We start from the raw sequence: 18,844 nt of genomic DNA on the forward strand, positions 1-18,844 counted from the left end.
CTGCACATTCTGCCTGGAAAATGTTTAACTGAAACATCGCAGCACTTGTGAAATGAATGGTGGCGTTTAGAAGCTGTCAAAACAACAACAAAAAAGCTTCAGTCGTGAGTTCCCTTTTTCTTTTTTTTTTTTAATATTCCGTGACTTCGACAGGAATTTGTAAATTGTCTCAATTTGGAACGGAGCCATGCAACCACGGATTTTTAGAGCTCTTTCCAAGCCACGCCATTCTCTGATTTGCTATCCCCACATCAACCCGAGGTTTTTATTTTCTTTGCAAACGGAGAAAATCCTCACCGAGCCCTGGATGTACAAAGGGAGAAGAGGGGGGAAAAATTACAAAAAAAAAAAAAGTCTCCTGGATCCTGCAGATCCCCGGGGAGGGAAATCACGTCCTCAGCACCGCTGGGGCAGCTCCGGGAGGAGGAGGAGGAGGAGGAGGAGGGACAGGAGCTGCCGGAGCATTTGGGGACCCTGCTGCTGCTGTCGCCGGGGCCGGGGCCGCCCCGCGGTGCCCGCGGTGTCGCCGGGTCCCCTCCGCGCCCAGCCTGGCACAAACAACGCTGCCTCTGGCCATGTCATGCCTTAAAATAGCTGCTCCTACATCAGCCTCTCTCCAGCGGCGGCGGCAGCAGCGAGACATGGCCGACTGGAGCTGATCCCGCTCCGATCCTGCCCCGGCTCCCGGCGCTCGCCCAGGTACGCTCGGGGCTGGCCCGGCCCTTCCCGCGGCTCCCGGGGTGTCCCTGAGCCGCAGAGCCTCGGCACGGCTCCGTCCGGCGTCCCGCGGGATCGTTCCTGAATCCCACGGGATCGTTCCTGAATCCTGAACCTCTCCCTGCATCCCACGGGATCGTTCCTGCATCCACGGGATCATTCCTGAATCCTGGACCTCTCCCTGCATCCCACGGGATCATTCCTGAATCCCACGGGATCATTCCTGCATCCACGGGATCATTCCTGAATCCTGGACCTCTCCCTGCATCCCATGGGATCATCCCTGAATCCTTGGGGATCATTCCTGCACCCTGAACCTGTCCCTGCCTCCACGGGACCATTCCCGAATCCCATGGGATCATTCCTGAATCCTGAACCCCTCCCTGCATCCCATGGGATCATTCCTGAATCCTGAACCCCTCCCTGCATCCCATGGGATCATTCCTGCATCCACGGGATCATTCCTGAATCCCACGGGATCATTCCTGCACCCTGAACCTCTCCCTGCATCCCACGGGATCATTCCTGAATCCCACGGGATCATTCCTGCACCCTGAACCTCTCCCTGCATCCCATGGGATCATTCCTGCATCCTTTGGGATCATTCCTGAACCCTTTGAGATCACTCCTGCATCCCACGGGATTATTCCTGAATCCTGTGGGATCGTTCCTGAATCCCATGGGATCACTCCTGCATCCCGCAGGATTCATTCCTGAATCCCACGGGGTGATTCCTCAATCCCATGGGATCATTCCCGAATCCCGCACCTCTCCCCGCACCCCTGGGGACCCTCCCCTCCCTCCGGCAGGGTCCCCAGCCCCGGCCCCGCTCCCGGTCCAGCCCCGCCCGGGAGGTGCCGGGAGCGCTCCGGGGCCGTTCCCAGCTCCGTGCTGAGCCCTCGGGGGCTGGAGCGGCTCCGGGCCCGCCCGGCGCTGCCTTCCCATCCAGCTGTGCCCATCGGAGGGGCTGGGAGGGGATTGTTGTTTTTCCAGCCAGCTGTGGCGATCGGAGGGGCTGGAATTTGGCTGTTCCAGCCCTCTCCATGATCCCAGGGCAGGAATTTGGCTGTTCCATCCCCTCTCCATGATCCCAGGGCAGGAATTTGGCTGTTCCATCCCCTCTCCGTGATCCTGGGGCTGGAATTTCGCTGTTCCACCCCTCCCCATGATCCCAGCGCTGCCCGGGGCTGGGGACGCGTGGCCCTGCTGCAGCCAAGGTCACACAAGGTTTCCCTGCTGGGCTTTGCCAAGCCCGAATTCCCAGCCCGGAAGAGCCCGGAGCGGGCTGAGCCGTGCTGGGGGCCGGGGGACACTCGGGCAGAGCTGGGGTGACACTCGGGTTGGGGACAGGGTGACACTCGGGCAGGGCTGGCAGCACCCGGGGGTGCCGGGCAGGCTCTGAGCTGCCCCTCCTGACACAGGGAACGGGCAGGGGACATCCCTGAGCTCCCTCCGAGCTCCCCCCTGCCCTTGCCGTGTTTTTCTCTGCGTTGCCAAGAAACAGCCGGAGGCTCCGGAGGCTCTGAGCCTCGGGAACGTCACCGAGCAGGGACAGGCGGTGCCCGGCCAGGCCAGCCCAAGGTCGCTGGGAGGGGAGGGGACGCTCCAGGGCACCGGGGACATCAGCAGTGGGGCGAGAAGGAGAATTTCTCCTCGGGAGGGAGCACAAAAAGGCCTCTCCGAGCACATCTGGACGCAGCTGGAGCCGCCCGGGGGAGGGTCCTTGCAGATGTGTGACAGCAGCAGCGAATGATGCGCAGCTTTGGGAGCAGGAGGAGCTGCTGGGTAAAAGGAGCTTCCTCGGTGAAAGCAGCTTTCTCATGTCCTGCAGTTAACCCTTCCCAGCCCTGCGGTTAACCCTTCCCAGCCCTGCGGTTAACCCTTCCCAGCCCAGAGCAGCCCTGCACACCCCGGAGCAGCTGCAGGCGCTGCCCAGCGAGGGTTAACCCTGCCCCGGCCTCGCTGCAGGGTTTTTTGTGCCGCTCTGGAGGAGGTTGGGCCCTGGCCAGGCTGCCTGGTGCCATCTGGAACCCTCCACCTGTCTGGGGGCTTTTCCTCCCCAGCGCTGGTGCCGTGCCCAGGGCTGGCCGCCTTCCCCCGGGCTGGCAGCGCCGAGCTGGCACCGTGCCCTGGCAGAGGAGGCACGGGAGGTGGTCCCGGGCCGGGCATCTCCTGCCAAGGCGGCCTCAGCCCAAAGCCGTGCGGCTGGGAGGGCTCTGGCTGCCTCCACAGCCCTGGCAGCAGGAATTTATCCCCAGAAGTTTTCCCTCTGGGAAAGGGTGGAGGGGATGCTCGGGATGGAGGGAAGGGATGGAGGGGATGCTCAGGATGGAGGGGATGCTCAGGATGGAGGGAATGGATGGAGGGAAGGGATGGAGGGAATGCTCAGGATGGAGGGAATGCTCAGGATGGAGGGAATGCTTGGGATGGAGAGAATATTCGAGATGGAGGGAAGGGATGGAGGGAATGCTCGGGATGGAGGGAAGGGATGGAGGGAATGCTCGGGATGGAGGGAAGGGATGGAGGGGATGCTCAGGATGGAGGGGATGCTCAGGATGGAGGGAATGCTTGGGATGGAGGGAATGCTCAGCCCCCAACACCAGCAGGGTGAGACCCGGCTGCTCTGGGATGGAGTGAGAGATCCCAGATAGCGACACCACAAAACCCCAAAATCCCTGGGGTTGGAAAAGCCCTCCAGGGCCATCAAATCCAAGCTGTGCCCAGTGCTCGAGCACTGAGAGCCACCTCCAGTTGTTCCGTGGTGACTCCAAACCCCCCTGGGCACTTCCAATCCCTGAGCCCCCTTTCCATGGGGAAATTCCTGCTGCTGTCCCCCCTGAGCTCCCCTGGCCCAGCCTGAGGCCGTTCCCTCTGCTCCTGTCCCTGTTCCTGGAGCAGAGCCCGACCTGGGGCTGTCCCCTCCTGGCAGGGACTTGTGCAGAGCCACAAGGTCCCTCCTGAGCCTCCTTTTCTCCAGGCTGAGCCCCTTCCCAGCTCCCTCAGGAATTCTCCAGCCCCTTCCCAGCTCCCTCAGGAATTCTCCAGCCCCTTCCCAGTTCCCTCAGGAATTCTCCAGCCCCTTCCCAGCTCCCTCAGGAATTCTCCAGCCCCTTCCCAGCTCCCTCAGGAATTCTCCAGCCCCTTCCCAGCTCCCCCAGGAATTCTCCAGCCCCTTCCCAGCTCCCTCAGGAATTCTCCAGCCCCTGCCCAGCTCCCCCAGCCCCTCCTGGTTCTCCAGCCCCTTTCCCAGCCCCATTCCCTGCCCTGGACACCTCACTGATGACCTTTTCTCCTGACACCCCTCCACTGTTTCCCAACAGGACCGTGGGTGGCAGCAGCAGCAGGAGTGACCCCCAGGCCCCCGCCCGGCCTCCCCGCCCCCCCAGGCATGCCTTGTGGGTCTGGGCAGCTCCCATGGCTTTCCTGTCCAGGCTCTACAGGAGCAGCAGCCGCTCCCCGAGCCGGGCCCCGCGGGACGAGCGCGGGAGCCACCCCATCCTCAGCGTCTTCGAGCTGGAGCGGCTGCTGTACACCGGGAAAACCGCCTGCAACCACGCCGACGAGGTGTGGCCTGGCCTCTACCTGGGAGACCAGTGAGTGTGCCCAGGGAAAGGGGCTGGGGGCAACTGGGGTGGGGACACGGGCACTTTGTCACCCCCCACACATCCCTGAAAGGTTTCTGTGCTCAGGTGGGGTTGGGCTCTTTGTCCAGGCGCTGACAGAACCAGGTGCACCAAGGGAATTTAGGTTGGATGTCAGGAAAAAGTTTTTTAGTGGAAGAGGGATGAAGGACTGGAATGGTCTGCCCAGGGAGGCGGTGGGGTCACCACCCCGGATGTGTTTGAAAAGGATTGGATGTGGCACTGGGTGCTGCGGGTTACTTGAGGTGTTGGGCTGGGTTGGGGTCAATGATCTTAAAGATTTCTTCCAACCTGGTGATTCTGAGATTCTAATTCAGTGATTCAGTGATTGTGTGATTGTGTGATTCAGTGGTTCTGAGATTCTGTGATTCCGAGATTCTGTAATTTTGTGATCCAGTGATTCTGTGTGATAGATTTTGTCTGATGGTGTAATTCTGTGATTCTGAGATTCCATGATTCTGTGGTTCTGTGGGGAAGGTGAGGCACAGCAGGATGTGATGGGAGTGGAGCTGGGACAAAGAGGAGGTGAGCAGGGAGGTCCCAGCTCTGCTGAGCTGAGATGGGCACAGGTACATTGTCCACAAGCTGTGAGATCACCTTAAACACCCCAACAATCTCAAAAATCCACCAGGTTTTTACATCCAGCTCTCTCATCCAGAACCATTTACCCAGGACGGCCTTTCCATGGTGCTGGGGACACTTCCACTGACCTGAGGTGTCCCCTCTCTGCTGTCCCTGCAGAGATTTAGCTGGGACAAAGAGGAAGGAGGTGACAGGGCTGTGCAGGGAGGTCACAGCTGGGCTGTCCATGAATCCAGGACTGTGAGATCACCCTAAACCCCAACAATCTCAAAAATCCACCAGATTTTTACATCCAGCTCTCTCAATCAGAACCATTTACCCAGGACGGCCTTTCCATGGTGCTGGGGACACTTTCACTGACCTGAGGTGTCCCCTCCCTGCTCCTCCCCGCTGTCCCTGCAGGGACATCGCGTCCAACCGGTGGGAGCTGCTGCAGCTGCGCATCACCCACGTGCTGAACGCCTCTCACTGCCGCTGGCGCGGCGGTGCCGACTACTACGAGGGCACGGGCATCCGCTACCTGGGCATCGAGGCCCACGACTCGCCCTCCTTCGACATGAGCCCCTACTTCTACCCCGCCGCCGACTTCATCCACCAGGCCCTCAACGAAGGTCCCTGGACAAAGGGGGACAGGAGAGGGAGGAGGGTGGGGGAGCTGGCCCAGGGAGGTGGGAGATGGTGTGGTTGTGGTTGGGGATTGTGGGAAATAAAGGGGATGGGGTGGGGTGTCCTTGTGGGGTTATCCTGGTGGTGTCTCTTTGTGGGATAACCCCAATGGTGCTTCTTTGTGGGATAACGCCAGTGGTGTCCCCTCGTGGGGTCACCTCGATGGTTTCCCTTCATGGAATTACCCCAATGGTGTCCCCTGGATGGGATAACTTAAATTATGTCCCCTCATGGGGTCACCTCGATGGTTTCCCTTCATGGGATGACCCCAGCAGTGTCCCCTGGATGGGATAACCCCAATGGTGTCCCCTCATGGGGTCAACTCGATGGTGTCTCCTTATGGGATCACCTCCATTCTGTCCCCTGGATGGGTTCACCTCAATAATGTCCCCTCATGGGGTCACCCCAATGGTTTTTCCTCATGGGATCACCTCGATGGTGTCCCCTCGATGGGGTCACCTCCTCCCCAGAGGGAACAGGCCGGACAAGAGCACTGTCCCCTCAGCTCACAGCCCCCATCTGTGTCCTGAGCTGCTTCTGGGCCTGCTCTGTCCATTTGTGGCTACCAGGACACACTGCCACCCTTGGTGACACCCCTGGGTGCCCCACAGAGCTCGGGGTGCTCCAGGCTGGGTGCTCAGGGGCTCTCCCATGGGCGATTTTCGGGCCGTGCTGACGCAGCCGCTGTGTCCTGTGTCCCTCCAGGGAGGATCCTCGTGCACTGCGCCGTCGGGGTCAGCAGGTCGGCCACCTTGGTCCTCGCCTACCTCATGATCCGCCACCACATGCCCCTGGTGGAAGCCATAAAGACGGTCAAGGACCACCGCGGGATCATCCCCAACCGCGGCTTCCTGCGGCAGCTGGTGGCCCTGGACAATGCCCTGCGGCTCAAGAGGAGCTCCTGAGGGCACCGTGAGCCCTGCCCAGCTCTGGGGGTGCCCCTGGGCCAGCCCAAGCCCTGCTCCTGCTCCTGCAGGGCCCCCCAAGCAGGCCTGGCCATGGCTCCCATCCCGGCCCCACCTCACCCGTTCCTCCATCCCTGCGGCCTCCAGGGAGCCTCCAAGGCTTTGTTGTCCCCTCTGGCATTTGTGTCCCTCTGTGCCAGGACACTGCAGCACCGTGTGTCCCCTGTCACGCGTCCCCTGTGTTTGTGGTGATGTCAGGCCTGGTGTGTGGGCTCAGGCTCAGCTCCTGTCATGTGTTCGGGTGTTGTCCGTGCCTCGTGTCACCCTGTGAATAAAGGCAGCGCTAAGGAACAGCCTGGGCACGGCTCGTGGGGCTGGGGACAGCTCATGGGGCATCTGTCACAGGGCTGGGGACAGCTCATCACAGGGCTGGGGACAGCTTGGGCTGGCATCTGTCACGGGGAGTTGACAGCACAGAGCATCACAGTGACCCCACCTGAGAGATGTGAGTCACCTGGGCACACCTGGGGAACACCTGGAGAACACCTGGATCCTCCCCTGTGCTCACCTGAGCACACCTGGACACACCTGGGGAACACCTGGAGAACACCTGGAGACACCTGGATCCTCCCCTGTGCTCACCTGAGCACACCTGGACACACCTGCACCCATCCCCCCGCACACCTGTGCCCCCCAGGTGTTTTCTCAATTTCCAGGATTTCGGTGCCGATTTTTGGACTTTTTGGGAAAAAAAAAAAAAAAATTCCCAGCAGTGGCCTTGAACCCCCCGGAGTTCCCAGTCCATCCCAGTTTGTCCCAGTTCATCCCTCTTCCCTCCCAGTCCATCCCAGATCCCTCCCAGTTAATCCCAGACTCACCTGGTCCCCCCCCCCCACCCCTGGCACAGCTCCGGGCCCCTCCTCCTTTGGGGCCCCTCCCCCACCCCTCAATTTTTAATATTTTTTTAATATTTTTTTCCCATGAATTTCCTAAATCCGGTGGAATTCCATGACTTTTTTCATGGGGAGGAGGGGTGGGGGAGAGGAAGCCCCTCCCCTTCCAGGAGGCTGTTGAGCAGTACAAGAAAGGAAAAGAAAAAAAATAAAAAATTCTCTTTTTGCCTTTTTTGGGGAAGTTCACTCTTGGATCTGCCTAAATCTTTAACAACTCCAAAATGTCCCCAAAAAGTTGCTTCAAAACCCCCTGGGACACCACAGAGTTCCTCTGGGTGCCCGAAAATACCCCTAAAATCCTCCCAGGGACCCCCAAAATCTCACTGGCGATCCCCAAAGCACACCTGGAAACCACCCTCCTGATCCATCACTAATGCCTGACAATCAAACACTCTAGGATCGATTGCTAACGCCTGCCAATCAATCAACCAACAGATTAGAACTCGATTACTAATGCCTAGCAATTGAGTGCTCAGCTGCTACTACCTGCCGATCGATTGCTCGGCGATCGATCGATGATGTCTGCTGATCGCTGATTCGGTGATAGACTGATAATGTCTGCCGATTGATCGCTCGGCAATCGATTGATAATGCCTGTCGATCGATGATTCGGCAATCGATTGATAATGCCTGTCGATCGATGATTCGGCAATCGATCGGTAATGCCTGCCGATCGATGATTCGGCAATCAATCGGTAATGCCTGCCGATCGATGATTCGGCAATCAATCGGTAATGCCTGCCGATCGATGATTCGGCAATCGATTGGTAATGCCTGCCGATTGATGATTCGGCAATCGATTGGTAATGCCTGTCGATCGATTGCTCGGCAATCGATTGGTGATGCCTGTCGATCGATGATTCGGAAATCGATTGATAATGCCTGCCGATCGATGATTCGGCAAGCGATCGGTAATGCCTGCCGATCGATGATTCGGCAATCGATCGGTAATGCCTGCCGATCGATGATTCGGCAATCGATTGGTAATGCCTGCCGATCGATGACTCGGCAATCGATCGGTAATGCCTGCCGATCGATGACTCGGCAATCGATTGGTAATGCCTGCCGATCGATGATTCGACAATCGATTGGTAATGCCTGCCGATCGATTTGCTCGGCAATCGATTGGTAATGCCTGCCGATCGATTGCTCGGCGATCGATTGGAAATGCCTGCCGATCGATGATTCAGCAATCGATTGGTAATGCCTGCCGATCGATTGCTCGGCAATCGATTGATGATGCCTGCCAATCGATTTGCTCGGCAATCGACGGATGATGCCTGTCGATCGATTGCTCGGCAACCGATTGATAATGCCTGTCGATCGATGATTCGGCGATCGATTGATAATGCCTGTCGATCGATTGCTCGGCAATCGAGTGGTAATGCCTGCCGATCGATGATTCGGCAATCGATTGATGATGCCTGTCGATCGATGATTCGGCAATCGATTGATGATGCCTGCCGATCGATTGCTCGGCGATCGATTGGTAATGCCTGCCGATCGATGATTCGGCAATCGATTGGTGATGCCTGCCGATCGATGATTCGGCAATCGATTGGTAATGCCTGCCGATCGATTGCTCGGCGATCGATTGGTGATGCCTGTCGATCGATGATTCGGCAATCGATTGGTAATGCCTGCCGATCGATTGCTCGGCGATCAATTGGTAATGCCTGCCGATCGATTGCTCGGCAATCGATTGGTAATGCCTGCCGATCGACGATTCGGCAATCGATTGGCAATGCCCGCTGATCGATGATTCGGCAATCGATTGATAATGCCTGCCGATCGATTGCTCGGCGATCGATTGATGATGCCTGCCGATCAATTGCTCGGCGATCGATTGCTCATGCCTGTCGATCGATTGCTCGGCGATCGATTGCTCATGCCTGCCGATCGATGATTCGGCGATCGATTGGTAATGCCTACCGATCGATGATTCGGCAATCGATTGACAATGCCTGCTGATCGATTGCTCGGCGATCGATTGCTCATGCCTGCCGATCGATTGCTCGGCGATCGATTGATAATGCCTGCCGATCAATGATTCGGAAATCGATTGATAATGCCTGCCGATCGATTGCTCGGCGATCGATTGGTAATGCCTGTCGATCGATTGCTCGGCGATCGATTGGTAATGCCTGTCGATCGATGATTCGGCAATCGATTGGTGATGCCTGCCGATCGATTGCTCGGCGATCGATTGCTCATGCCTGTCGATCGATTGCTCGGCAATCGATTGATAATGCCTGCCGATCGATTGCTCGGCGATCGATTGATAATGCCTGCCGATCGATGATTCGGCAATCGATTGATGATGCCTGTCGATCGATTGCTCGGCGATCGATTGGTAATGCCTGCCGATCGATTGCTCGGCGATCGATTGGTAATGTCTGCCGATCGATGATTCGGCAATCGATTGGTGATGCCTGCCGATCGATTGCTCCGCGATCGATCGATAATGCCTGCCGATCGATTGCTCGGCGATCGATCGGTAATGCCTGCTGATCGAAGATTCGGCGATCGATTGACGATTCTTGCCGAAGCCCCACAGACCGTGGTCCCACGGCAATTCTCCGTGGGGGGAAGCTCCCTTGCACCGTTGGCCTTACCACCCAGTCCTATTTTTAACGATTTACAGGAAATGACGTCGCGGTGACGTCAGGACCCCCCGGCGGTCAGATGGGACTGTGCAATGTCGTAACGCAGGGTGCACACGTCACGCAGCCGCGTGCCGCTCCCATTCATCATTTCCATGAACCGGAAGGATCGCAGCTGTGAGTGCCGCGTCCGTACCTAGTGCCGCGCCTCTGCTCTTGTGGCTATGGCGACATCCCTTTCCCCACCCAGCTTTCCCTGCTTCTTCTTCTACCCCTTTTGAACAATTCTACCCGCCCCTCCCGTCCCCGATTTCTTTCTCTCCGCCCCGCACCGCCGCTCTTTCCCGCTCCGGTGTAGTTAATTAGCAATGCTAATTTATGCACACAAAACCACGCCCCTCGGCAGTCGCCTTTACGGCACGCGGGGCCTTTTTGCGACATTTGCCGCGCGTGGAGCGGGTGGCGGCGGCGCCGCCGCGACGGGGCCGGGAGTGCTCGGGGGTCTCTGAGGGGGTCCCGGGGGTGCTCCCCGCGATGTGTGTGTGAGGCTCTCAGGGCGGGCAGGTCCCGCCGTGCCGTGCCGTGCCGTGCCGAGCCGTGCCGTGCCGTGCCGGGCCATGTCTGCCCGCAGCCCCAGCCCGGAGCGGGGCCCGGCTCCGCCGCCCGCCGCCCCCTCGGCCGAGCAGTTGCTGCTGCGGGCCCGGCTGGCGCTGGCCGAGCCCGGCGCTCTCGGCGAGCTGAGCGCGCTGCTGCAGGCGGTGGAGCCGCGCTCGCTGCTGGGCTCGGGCGGGCCCGCGGCGCTGGGCGAGCTGGCGGCCGCGCTGGGCGAGCTGGCGGCCCCGCCGCGCCGGGAGCCGGACGGGGCCGAGCCCCGCGGGCAGGACGCGGCGCTGGGCGCTGTGGCGGAGCGGGCGGAGCGCGTCGCTGCCGCGTTCCTGCTGCTGCTGCACAAGCTGGAGGCTGCCGGGGAGCGGCAGCCGCCGGGGGTGGCCGCGGTGGGGCCCGGGCTGCGGCGGCTGCAGGGACACGCGTTCATCTTCGCTGTCACGCACCGGGAGCAGCGGCCCTGGACCTCGGCGAGGAGCCGCGAGCTGGCCCAGGAGCTGCTGGAGCGGCTGGTCCGGGCCGCAGGCTGCGGCTCCGTGGAGGAATTCCTGCGGGGAAAGGAGGGGGGTGAGGATGGAGCGTTCGGAGCCGTGATGGGGCTCCTGAAGAAGGAGTTAACCAAGTGAGTGAGGAGGGGAGGGCGGCGTGTAGGAAACACTGGGACACGGAGCTCAGCTCCAGAGATGATAAATGTGAAACCAGCAGCTTCACAAGTGCCCAGCAGGGGAAGGAGTTGGGGATGATTGTTAAAAATGCCCAGCAGGAAAATGTTGGGGGATGATTGTCACAATTGCCCAGCAGGAAAATGTTGGGGGATGATTGTCACAAATGCCCAGCAGTGGAAGGTGTTGGTGGTGATTGTCACAAATGCCTAGCACTGAAAGTGTTGGGGATGATTGTCACAAATGCCCAGCACTGGAAGTGTTGGGGAATCATTGTCACAAATGCCTAGCACTGAAAGTGTTGGGGATGATTGTCACAAATGCCTAGCAGGAAAATGTTGGGGATGGTTGTTAAAAATGCCCAGCACTGGAAGTGTTGGGGAATCATTGTCACAAATGGCAACAGTGGAAGTGTTGGGATAACTCAGAGTTTGCTGCCAGCTGAGAACCTCAGTGCCTGGCAGGCGAGCTCTGTTCCCTGAGCCTGTCTGTCCCTGCAGAGACACCTGGAAGTGTAACCCTGCCTCCAAGGACGTGTTCTGCTGGGCCCTGCTCCGTGTGTCCCGGCCCTGGCTGTGCCCTCACCTGGAGCGGGTGCTGCCGCCCGCGCTGCTCCTCTCCGATGATTTCCAGGAGGAGAACAAAGTGCTGGGCGTGCGCTGCCTGCACCACATCGTGCTCAACGTGGTGAGGGAGCCCTTGGAGCCCTGTGTGAGGGAGGGACAAGCACAGACTGTGCTGAGCTGCAGGGATCAGGGTGTCACAGAGCCCCCAGCAATCATCCCTGGAAGTTTCCTGCAGCTCTGGCAGCCTCAGGGCCGTGCCCATTCCCTGGGCACTCTGTGGGGAAGAGCTTATCCGAAAATCCTGCCCTGACACAGCTCCAGCCCTGCATTTACAGCCCCTCACTCTTCCCAGGCTCTGTTTCCCTTAGTCTGGGCTTTCCTGGGGTTTTCACCCTGCCAGGATTAACTCCCTGCTCTCTGTTGCAGCCAGGAGCGGATCTATGCCAGTTCAACAGGGCCCAGGTGGTGTTCCACGCCCTCTACAACCACCTGTACTCACGGGAGGCTGCTCTCATCCAGGTGGGATGGCTGCACAGCTCTGAGGTGCCTGGGGCTGGTGACAGTCCCTCGTTTAAAGCTGAGCTTTAATTCCAGCCAGGCTGTCAGCAGCTTGGTAGATTCCAGAAAATTCCCCAGAGAGAAGAGCCCTTTCTGCTGCACCATCCCAGGGGGGCAGGAGCTCGCTGTGGGTGGCAACAGGGTTGGGATTTGTTGTTTATGGGATTTGTTGTTTGTGGGATTTGTTGTTTGTGGGATTTGTTGTTTGTGGGATTTGTTGTTTGTGGGATTTGTTGTTTTGTGCTGAGGACAGGAGCTCACATTCCCCGTCTGTCCCCAAACCAGGCAGTGCTGCTGTGCCTGCTGGACCTGCTGCCCATCCTGCAGCGGTGCCAGCAGCACCAGGGCCAGGCCAGGCCCACGTCCCCCTGGGACCAGGTGCTGCAGCTGGTGCTGACCCACATGGAGGCAGAGCACGGGCTGGCCCTGCGCAGGGTGTACGCAGGGAGCCTGCCTGCCTTCGTCAGCAGGTGAGACACAGGGCACAGGGACACCTGGGGGGTGTGCCCACCTTCCTGAGGTGGTGGGATATGGACCTGGGGCTGTGCCCACTTTCCTGAGGGGGTGGGAGATGGACCTGGGGTCATTCCCACCTTCCTGAGGGGGTGAGAGATGGACCTGGGGTCATTCCCACCTTCCTGAGGGGGTGGGAGATGGACCTGGGGCTGTGCCCACTTTCCTGAGGGGGTGAGAGATGGACCTGGGGTCATTCCAACCTTCCTGAGGGGGTGAGAGATGTCCCTGGGGCTGTGCCCACCTTCCTGAGGGGGTGAGAGATGGACCTGGGGCTGTGCCCACCTTCCTGAGGGGGTGAGAGATGGACCTGGGGTCATTCCCACCTGCCTGAGAGGGTGAGAGCCCAGGGACAGGCCCTGGGCTTGGTATCCAAGGGTATCCTCCCTCCTCAGGGTGTGTTTGGGATCCAGGGGTCTCTCTCCTCCCTCCTCAGGGTGTGTTTGGGATCCAGGGGTCTCTCTCCTCCCTCCTCAGGGTGTGTTTGTGCCTCCAGACTCGGCATCCTCATCGTGAGGCACCTGAAGAGGCTGGAGAGAGTCATCCTGGGCTACCTGGAGGTGTCTGATGGCCCCAGGGAAGAGGCCAGGCTGGCAATCCTGGAGACCCTGCAGTGCACCATCGAGCACGCCTGGCCCAGGTACCTCTGGGGGCTTCCTGCGTGTCCAGCTCTGTCCTGGCCCCAGGCTGAGCCACCCCTGGCCCAGGCAGGGTTTGGCAGGAGCTGTTTCCCTTGCAGGATGCCCTGCAGGCTCCCAGTGCTGCTCAAGGCCCTGCTGAGGCTGCTCTGGGACGTTCACACCGAGCGGGGCCCGACCCCAGAGCCCGTCAGAGCTGCCCTGCTGCACAGGGCCACCCAGTGCCTCATCCTGCTGGATCACTGCTCCCAGGGCCAGCTCAAGGTGAGCCCTCTTCCCTCTCAGCCCAGCAGGATTTTGGATTCCCCCCTGCCCAGTGTCAATAATCAATGGATAAGTGACTCAGGGATCAGTGTGTGTGACATGCTGTGGCCTGGCTGTGAACACATTATTATTATCATGTTCACACTGCTGTATTATTATTATTATTACTATTATTATTACTATTATCATCATCATGTTGTTGGACTTTCTGAGTCTGTTCTCAGCAGCTGTTTGCAAATAATCACAGCCAAACACAAACTCAATGTCCTGTGCTGCACCTGGGACTCAACAAATTTCATCTTTTGTTCACACTAAACTGCTGCCTGTTACATTTGTGCTCTTACCAGGCCTAACCCAGGCAGAGCTGGTGAGCATTTGCTCATTTTGGTCTGTTTGTTTTCCAAAACAAGTAACTCCCAGAATGCTGCTCCATGGTGGCAGACACAGCCCCAGAAGGGACAGTGCAGGGATCCCATGTTGGTCTGAGGGCAGGGGTGGTGCAGGGTGGGTGACACCAGGGCACTGGCAGTGCTGCTTTTGTCCCTGCAGGTGCTGCTGCAGGGGGTGCACAGCTGCTGTGAGGAGGAGAGGGTGAGGGAGTGCCTCAGGAAGGTGCAGGAGAGCACCTGAGGGGCCTGACTCTGCTCAGCCCCTTCACACAATAAATGTGGTGTTTTTATTGGAGAGTTCTGTCGTTCTTGTCCCACCTGTGAGCCCCACACCTCCCCCAGACACATCCAGGTGCCCCCAGGGCCACCTGAGGTTTCTGCAGCCTTACAGGAAGCAGCAGAGCCCCCCAAGCTCCTCCTGGAGCAGAGTCTGGGCTGAGCTTCCTGTGCTTGCACAGATCTGTGAGTTGAACAAAGTCACTGCAGCTGCCTGGGCTCGGGACAGAAACCCTGCTGCTCTTGCAGAGATGTGTGGAGTACAAGAGCAGGAGTTCTGAGGGTCCTGAGCAGGGCTGGGGGTGGCAGATGCTGCACTCACTCTCTGGTGACACAGCTGGAGTTCTCAGTCAGTGCCAGATGGGCCCAGGCAGGGCTCAGGCTGTTTTTGTCTTGGTGCTAGGCTCTGTTTCCTCCTCGTACTCTATCTCAATGTAGGGACGTTTCCTCCTGGCTGGGCCCTTCAGGGGCGTTTTCCCTTTCCATTTGGAGTGGGAGGCTTTCTTCTCCACTTCTTCCTCCTCTTCCTGCTCCTCTTCACTGCTTGTCTCCAGCTTATCCATGTCCTGGGAAGAATTGAGCGAGCAGAGTGATGTCAGAGCAGGCTGTGTAACTAAACCTCCTCTCTCCTCAAAATCCCCTGTGTGTGATCCCCTTCCACAATCCCAGAGGAGCTGGGCTGGGCTCTCACTGTACAATTCCATTCACAGCTCTGATTTTGCTGCCTCTCACCCATCCCCAGAGACAAGGGTGGAGGTGCCCAGTGTGCACCTGGTGCTTCACCCACCTCAAAGTCGCTGAGCTCACTGTCCTCTGCTTCCACAAACTCCCTCTTGTCCACATCCTGCAAGGAACAGAGGCAGGGACTGAGCACAGCAGTGCCATGGGAGAGCCACCAAGGCCACCAAAAGGGAAAGGGGCAGCCCAGCTCAGCAGGGCAGGGCTGGAAGTTTTACCTCATCATCCTCATCTTCCTCTTCCCTCTCTGCATCCGACTCGCTCTCGCTCTCTGCCTCCTGCTGCTGCAGGGCCTTGTCAAAGGCGTGGATGGGGAAGTTGTAGATGTCTCCATACTGAAAGGAAAATTGGCATTTTCTGTAACCACAGGAGGGGGATGGACTTTGGGCTGGGGGGGCACTGAAACCTGCACAGGGCAGGAACCTGAGCCCACAGTCCTGCTCGGAGCAGGAACAGGGAACAGCTCGTGTTTTGGGGAGCCCTCATGGTTTAGGATTTCCTGTGGATAGGAGGGAGCCCTCATGGTTTGGAATTTCCTGTGGATAGGAGGGAGCCCTCATGCTTTGGGGCTCCCTGTGTTTTGGGGAGGCAGGCAGCAGCCCAGGGCAGCACTGTGAGCTCTGTGTGACCCCCACTCACCGTGTCCTGCTTCAGCCTCTCCAGCAGCTCCTTCTCAATGGCATTGTCCAGCTGGGCAGCGATCAGAGCTTTCTCCTAAGGAACACAGAGCAGCCCTGTGAGGCCCAGGGACAGCAGCAGGGACACAGCAGGGACACTGAGCTGTCCTTACCTCCCTCCTGTTCTCGCGCCTCTCGATCTTCCTGCGCAGCGGGACGAGCTTCCTCCTGCAGGGAACAGGCACTGGAATCTCACAGCCTCTGGGACACAGCCAGCAGCTGGAGCATTCCCAGCAGGGGGAACAGCCTGAGGTGTGGGTGCCTCAGGAGAAGAAAGATCTAAATGATGGGGAAGGGTCTGGAGGGGCCACAGGAGGAGCAGCTCCTCCTGAGGGACACTCTGAGCTCTGCTCTCTGGGACAGGGACAGGGAATGGCTGGAGCTGGGTCAGGGCAGGCTCAGGTTGGATTTTAGGGGAAGATTCTTCTCTCAGAGGGTGCTGGGCACTGCCCAATCAATGATCCCTGCAGGCCCTTCCAGCTCAGCACATTCCCTCAGTGCATTTATACACTGGATCCATGTCAGATCCATCCAAAACCCTCAGGAAAACAGGACCAGCTCTGTGTCCCAGCAGTGACAGAGGGGCAGTGGCTCCAGAAGCCCCCAGTGGTCACTCCCATGGTCACTCCATGTCCCTTACTGCCTCTTGAGGGTCAGCTTGCGGATGCGGATCAGGTACTGCGTGATCTTGGTGAACCTCTGCTTGCACTTGTGCCGGATGAAGCGGGGCCAGTAGATGAGGTTCTCATCAATCTCCTCCAGAGCCTTCTCGTAGTTCTTGCTCAGCAGCACCTGCAGGGACAGGGAAGGGTTGGGTGACAGAGCAGGACAAAGGAAGGGACGTTTGGGAGGGGCTGCATCGCTCCCAGGGTGACGGAATCATCAAGGCAAAGCGCTCCAAGGGGGATCCCAGACTTGTCCCCAGTGCCACCTCTAGGGATGGGCATTCCAAACCTCCCAACCCTTCCCAAGGGGAAATCCCTCCTGCTGTCCAAGCTGAGCCTCCCCTCCCTCCCCTCTGTGGGGACACAGCTGCTGTCCCTGCGTGCCCCGAGCTCACCCGCTCCCAGAGGCGCCGGGGGAACGCCGCGCGCTCGATCGTCTTCATGTACAGATAGCAGCGACCTGGGGCAGGAACAAACCCCCTGAGCCCTCCCTGAGGCACAGCCACCACCCCTCCCTGCCCACAGCAGCGTCCCAGAACCACCCAGGCTGGCAGAGATTCCCAAACCCAACCCAACCTTCGATCCCCAGCACTGAGTGCCACATCCAGGCATTCCCGTAACACTCCCAGGGACAGGGACCCCAAACCCCCCTGGGCAGCTCTTCCCAAGGCCTGGCCACCCTCCCCAGGCATGGATTCCCCTGCTGTCCCTGCTGTCACCTTTCTCCTCACGGACTGTGGCGTACTGGCTGTTGGCCAGCGGGCAGGAGGAGCGGTTGCACAGCCCCGTCAGGTTGTACTCGTTCCTGCAGAAATTCTGCGTCTTGGTGCTGGAAAAAACGGGGCAGGGAATGAATGAGGGAAGGGCAGGAAAACCCTGCTGCTCACCCCATGTGTGAAAAACACGGTTTTACTGTTTAGGTAAAATTTAGAAAGGTTTAATGAAAAGACAATAGGAGACAAACATAAAGCAAAGGATTGAAACAGTTTGGGAACCCCCTTTAAATACATTTTACAATACATTAACTTGTTGCATATTCAGTTTTTTATGTATAGCCAAACTTTTTTTGGGAACTGTTTAACATGGTTACTTTTGGGTTTGCTTTTTTTAGAGCATGTTTTTTGGTTTGTGGTTTTAATTTTCTTTTTATTATTTTTTAATTTGGGGGGTGGTCCCGGCCTTTTGCAGCTGGTGAGTGTTGATAATTGTTGTGTCAGCTGCAGGGTTTTTATCACACATTTATGGGCTGTTATTTTAACTAAGTGGGGAGTTTAAGTATACTATTTTAAAAAAACTTATGTCCAACTTTTGCTATTAGAAAAAAAGCTTATATTCATACAGTAAAGCTATTTTAGCATTATACATATAGCATTTATCCCAATATTTGCAAAAAGCCACCAGTATGTCACGCACTTCTAACAGCTGTGACCTCCCCTGCGGCCGTGGTGGCGCGGAGGTGACACTGAGGGTTCGGGGATGTCCCTCCCGTTCCTGTCCCTGCTGGATCCCCGCAGCCCCCCGGGCTCAGCCCAGCCCGTGCCCCCAGACTCACGTCATCTTGTAGGAGCAGAACTGCCTGTTCCCCAGCATGCTCCACACAACCTGCGGGGACAAACAGCGCCTGGCACCTGGGGACACCGCTCACCCGGCCCCCATCATCCTCCCCGCCTCCACCGCGGCTCTGACGGGGGACACCCCACAAACATTGGGGTTTTCTCGGTGTGGCCGAGGCAGGGAGAGCGCAGGCACAGCCCCTGTGCCGCTGCCCGGTCCCCATGACACCCCCGGGCCTGCTGCCCCCTCCAGGGAACCCCTGCCACGTGGGGCCGTTTGACACGGGGCCCAAAGAACGGGCGGGCTCACATCGTCCGAATGCATGGTGGCGGTGACAGAGGTGACAGCGGTGACAGAGTTGACAGCGGTGGCAGTGACGGCGGCAGCGGTGGCGCGGACAGCGGGGACTGGCGGCAATGAGGGCCCGGCCGCGCGGTCTAGGGCGCCGCCATTACCGGAAGGGGCGGGCGCGCGAAGTCTCGCGAGAGCGGCGCCCTGAGGGCGGGAAAAGGGCGGGAAGGAGCAGGGGGCCGCGCTGTCATGGCGGCGGCAGCGCGCCCCCTCAGGGCGGAGATCGAGTAAAGCCTGGCACAAACACGCTCTGAGAGCCCCCAGCGATGTGTTTGGGGCATGTTAATGCTGCACGCTGGAGCTATGGGAGGAGCTGCAGA

General features: G+C 58.7%; 3 protein-coding genes and 1 non-coding gene across 4 annotated transcripts; 2 read left to right on the plus strand and 2 right to left on the minus strand.

Annotated features, from left to right (window-relative positions):
- The first annotated feature begins 463 nt into the window (after window positions 1–463).
- On the plus strand, window positions 464–6,864 carry DUSP26 (dual specificity phosphatase 26). The gene is made up of 4 exons (XM_033081423.2): window positions 464–699; window positions 4,038–4,310; window positions 5,343–5,551; window positions 6,312–6,864. The coding sequence occupies exons 2-4, from the start codon at window positions 4,132–4,134 to the stop codon at window positions 6,509–6,511; spliced, it is 588 nt and encodes a 195-aa protein (XP_032937314.1). The 5' UTR covers window positions 464–699; window positions 4,038–4,131; the 3' UTR covers window positions 6,512–6,864.
- A 3,279-nt stretch (window positions 6,865–10,143) lies between these two features.
- LOC117007987 lies at window positions 10,144–10,237 on the minus strand. The gene has a single exon (XR_004420237.1). It is a non-coding gene; the product is annotated as a small nucleolar RNA U13 (small nucleolar RNA).
- A 447-nt stretch (window positions 10,238–10,684) lies between these two features.
- TTI2 (TELO2 interacting protein 2) lies at window positions 10,685–14,553 on the plus strand. The gene is made up of 7 exons (XM_033081069.1): window positions 10,685–11,295; window positions 11,836–12,022; window positions 12,328–12,420; window positions 12,745–12,929; window positions 13,469–13,612; window positions 13,712–13,874; window positions 14,424–14,553. The coding sequence occupies exons 1-7, from the start codon at window positions 10,685–10,687 to the stop codon at window positions 14,502–14,504; spliced, it is 1,464 nt and encodes a 487-aa protein (XP_032936960.1). The 3' UTR covers window positions 14,505–14,553.
- Window positions 14,528–18,651, minus strand: MAK16 (MAK16 homolog). Its single transcript, XM_033081410.2, has 10 exons — window positions 18,483–18,651; window positions 18,172–18,221; window positions 17,339–17,448; window positions 17,015–17,079; window positions 16,595–16,746; window positions 16,068–16,122; window positions 15,917–15,991; window positions 15,496–15,612; window positions 15,327–15,383; window positions 14,528–15,105 (listed from the first exon to the last, which is right to left on the minus strand). The coding sequence occupies exons 1-10, from the start codon at window positions 18,495–18,497 to the stop codon at window positions 14,917–14,919; spliced, it is 885 nt and encodes a 294-aa protein (XP_032937301.1). The 5' UTR covers window positions 18,498–18,651; the 3' UTR covers window positions 14,528–14,916.
- Between the last annotated feature and the right edge of the window lie 193 nt (window positions 18,652–18,844).

The sequence above is a fragment of the Catharus ustulatus genome, chromosome 27 (genome assembly GCF_009819885.2).
Source record: "Catharus ustulatus isolate bCatUst1 chromosome 27, bCatUst1.pri.v2, whole genome shotgun sequence".
NCBI classification, from domain to species: Eukaryota; Metazoa; Chordata; class Aves; order Passeriformes; family Turdidae; genus Catharus; species Catharus ustulatus.